This window comes from Morus notabilis, unplaced genomic scaffold, assembly GCF_000414095.1.
Source record: "Morus notabilis unplaced genomic scaffold, ASM41409v2 Scaffold843, whole genome shotgun sequence".
Lineage (NCBI taxonomy): Eukaryota > Viridiplantae > Streptophyta > Magnoliopsida > Rosales > Moraceae > Morus > Morus notabilis.
This window is the reverse complement of record NW_010361268.1, coordinates 991,110-994,875: the sequence shown is the minus strand read 5'-3', so window position 1 is coordinate 994,875 and position 3,766 is coordinate 991,110. Positions and strand designations below refer to the sequence as shown.

The 3,766-nt window shown below is 37.3% G+C and overlaps 1 protein-coding gene across 1 annotated transcript; it reads left to right on the top strand.

The window, feature by feature from the left end:
* The first annotated feature begins 1,611 nt into the window (after positions 1-1,611).
* LOC21408461 (homeobox protein Hox-B3) lies at positions 1,612-3,018 on the top strand. The gene is made up of 3 exons (XM_010098928.2): positions 1,612-2,303; positions 2,387-2,559; positions 2,774-3,018. Exons 1-3 carry the CDS (start codon positions 1,641-1,643, stop codon positions 2,922-2,924), a joined length of 987 nt encoding a protein of 328 aa, XP_010097230.1. The 5' UTR covers positions 1,612-1,640; the 3' UTR covers positions 2,925-3,018.
* The last annotated feature ends 748 nt before the right edge of the window (positions 3,019-3,766 follow it).

The following is a 3,766-nucleotide window of genomic DNA, read 5'->3' as shown; positions in this document are numbered from 1 at the left end:
GGTTAGGTTGTCCTATGTTATATGCATTGGCAACCATTTTAGATCCTAGGTGCGGAGTAGATGGAACTGAATCATTGATGACTGCTACCGCAGAGAATTTAAAAATAGATATGCAACTAAGTATTACTGACGCTAAGAAAATATTAGAAAAAGTTTTTAGTTTGTATGAAGCAAAATATAGCACGAGTAAAAAAGAACAGGGAACTTCGTCGTCAACTACCGATTCGGGGCCTAAAGGATCGTCGTGGAGTTTCTTGAAGAAGAAAGAGAAAACGGCAGGATCGTCCTCAACACAAGCGTCAACGGAACTAGTCAAATATTTTGAAGTAAATTTTGTAATCGATGACGACAAACTAGACATCTTACAGTGGTGGAAGAGCAAGACAGATCGTTTTCCAACACTGTCCATAATAGCTCGTGACATTCTGACAACTCTAGTGTCAACGGTAGGACCGGGGCAAGCTTTTAGCGCAAGCAACCGAATTCTTGACGAGAAGAGAAGCAGAATGCATCCAAATATCTTAGAGGGACTAATGTGCGTTAAAGACTGGGAAGATGCCAGAAGACGAAAACAACAATACACAGATGATTCGATGCAAGAATATTTTTCTAACTTAGAAATAACAGAATCTTCTGGAAGCACTTAGGTTTGTAATTTACTATTCCTAGCTACTGCACTCTTTTTTCCTTCGCTAAGGTTTTGTCCCGATCTCCCCACGGGTTTTACTTAACAAGGTTTTTAACGAGGCAGTCATTTATATGTACTCCTATTACGTCAATTTAATAAAATCACATCTTTTAGGGCATTTAATATTTTTTTAATTAAATTAAAAAAAAAACAAGGGCCGGGGCCGGCCTGTGAAGGGCTTGGGCCCAGGCCCTGCCCTGGCCCTTATGGACTAGGCCAGGGCCCTTATGGACTAGGGCCAGGGCCTGAGTTTTTCTTCTCAGGCCCGGCCCTGCACTGTGTAAGGCCGTGCCTGGCACGGCCCAGGCCCGTGATGGGCCTGGGATCAAGCGTGCTGTACCGGCCCGACACGGCACATTTGACAACACGAAGCTTAAGGTCGTATAGACGAAGAAAACATATTATTAGAAGATAAAAACTAAAAAAATATTACTATTAAAAACGCACGCTGCCTATAAACATGATTGTTATGTTTTTGTTTAGAGGCAGTAGACAAAGCGATAAACAAATATAGATATATACAAAAGAGAAATAAAAAACTAAAAAGAAATAGATATTTATTTTAACAGGTTTTGATTTTTTATAATATTTTTTTCTCAAACCAAACATTTTAAAAATTAAAATTATAAATTATAATTTTGAATAAACGTCACTAATTATACGCTCAGATTTAGTAGCATCATCGATTTTAACTTTTTATTAATTTCATCGATTTAAATTTTATTATAATAAAATTTTTTAAAAATAATTATATTTAATTTTTTTATTATAATAAAAAGTTATCTCAATTTAAATTAAAAATCTCAATCAACCACTATTTAACCAGATAAATACTGCCGTACGCTTTGTTACAGTACAAGTGTACAACCTTGTTATATATGTCACAAGCTCTGATATCCATCTATCTATCGAGCTATCTCCATTGTAAAGGAAGAAAAGATCAAAGAGAAAAATGCTTCTTAGAAGCTCCTCAGCGCCAATCTTGAACTCTTGGCTACTCCACTCCAAAGACTACTCTTCTTCTTCACCGGAACCAGATCAGCCACTTCTTCACCTTCAAAGAACCAAATCAGTTTCTTTAACATGTTCTTCTTTTCACTCTTCTTCTTTTTCCTCTTCTTGTTCTTCTTCTTCTTCACCTAGTAAAGATGATCCGTCAAAGAGACCGTCCAATGCCCCGGCAATATTATCAAAAACCGATGGCCCACCAAAGCCCAGGAAGAGCGACAGAAGAAAACGACCCGCAAACAAGAAAGAAGAAGAGAAAGAGAAGGACGAGACGGTAAAGATCACGAATTCGGGATCGTCTTCTCCTGTTGAGAGGCTGTTTTGGAGCTCTGGATTGGGAGATATTGATCATAAAAGGTGTGGTCTGCAGACTCTGGTGGTGGACGACGGAGCTGGAAGCGGCGGCGGCGGCGGCGGCGGCGGCGGCGGAGGAGGAGGGAGAGGATCGGACGGTGGAGATGGCGGTGATGGTGGGGCAGGTGGGTCCGGGTTCTTTGAGGGTAACAATCATGGGAGTGGTAGTACTGATGCTTATTATCAGAAGATGATTGAAGCCAACCCCGGAAATCCCCTCTTGCTTGGAAACTATGCTAAGTTTTTGAAAGAGGTTTCTTTTCCTTTTTTTTTTTTTTTTTGAATTTACTGTTTAATGTTGGAATTTATGCTAATTAGTAATATATATATAAACAGGTTCGAGGAGATTATGCTAAAGCGGAGGAGTATTGTGGGAGAGCAATCTTAGCTAATCCAAATGATGGGCAAGTTTTATCACTTTATGCTGATCTAATTTGGAGGAGTCACAAGGATGCCAAACGAGCTGAGGATTATTTTGGTCAAGCGGTTAAGACTTCCCCGGATGATTGGTGAGTCAGAATCTGATCTCACTTTGTTCAAACTTGAAACTTGAAAATTTTCTCTGCTACATATTCCTATTATATTATAAATAAATATTGGTCCCTTGGAATATTAGAAGTGGGTTCTTTTCTAATGTAGCTAAACAACTTTAATATTGGTCATTGATTTGGTATGCATTCTTCGCTAGTAATTTTCTGATTGATTACTCATTTGTCTTTGCAGTTATGTTCTGGCATCTTATGCTCGGTTTCTTTGGGATGTTGAAGAAGAAGAAGAAGAGGAAGAAGAAAATGATCAACGAAAACAACATGAGATTGACCATAGCCATTCATCTCCACCCACTTTCTTTCACGGAACACCATTAACAGCATGATTTTAATCACCCTTCTCTTGAGAACTTAAATATTTAAAACTATTACTTGTATAATAGCTACTAATATAATGGTATAACCGTAAGGCTTCCTGACTGTAAACCTCTTTATTAACTCTATCTAATATAAGAGAGGAAAAAAATAAAATAAAATCTTTTGGCAGTTGGATTCATTGACTAAGAGGATATGTGAGAATGCCATACAAGGCATAAATGGCAATATATCTAAAACAGAATAAAAATTGGCAATTCTTGTGATAAATGCCCAAACCGTGTTTATTTCTGAATCAAAATTGCTCTATACCATAAGATTTCGTGATGTGACAGCAAAAAATATAATAAAGAAGGTGAAAGAGATTGAAGAAGAATTAAATAAAATATCCGGCAAGAATTATGGGCGGGTGGATTTGTTCTTGCAAAGAGATAAAAGTTTCGCTATTGGGGTCTGCAGATATTCTTTCTCTGTGGTTAGTATTGCTTTGTGAATTAGTATGCGTTATGGGTCACCTTGCCATACATGATACATCCCTTTCTGTTATTGTCATGAAGTCAGTGATATCCTGATATAGCAATTTACTCATTTATCATTTCTTCCTTGTCTCCACTCTATTATCAGGCGTGGAACTGCTGAAGAAGAATGTAACCATTCACACCATAACTTTAAAATCATTATCACCATCAAATATAATGGTGGTTTTCGCTTTGGAATGCTTAAAAAATGTGGATACTTCTAGGCTTTAGATTCCAAACTTTGATTTGAAAAATCTAATGACCAACTGGTCCATAAGTTCGAGATTTTTCTCTAGGCCAATTATATATATATATATATATATATATATATGTTT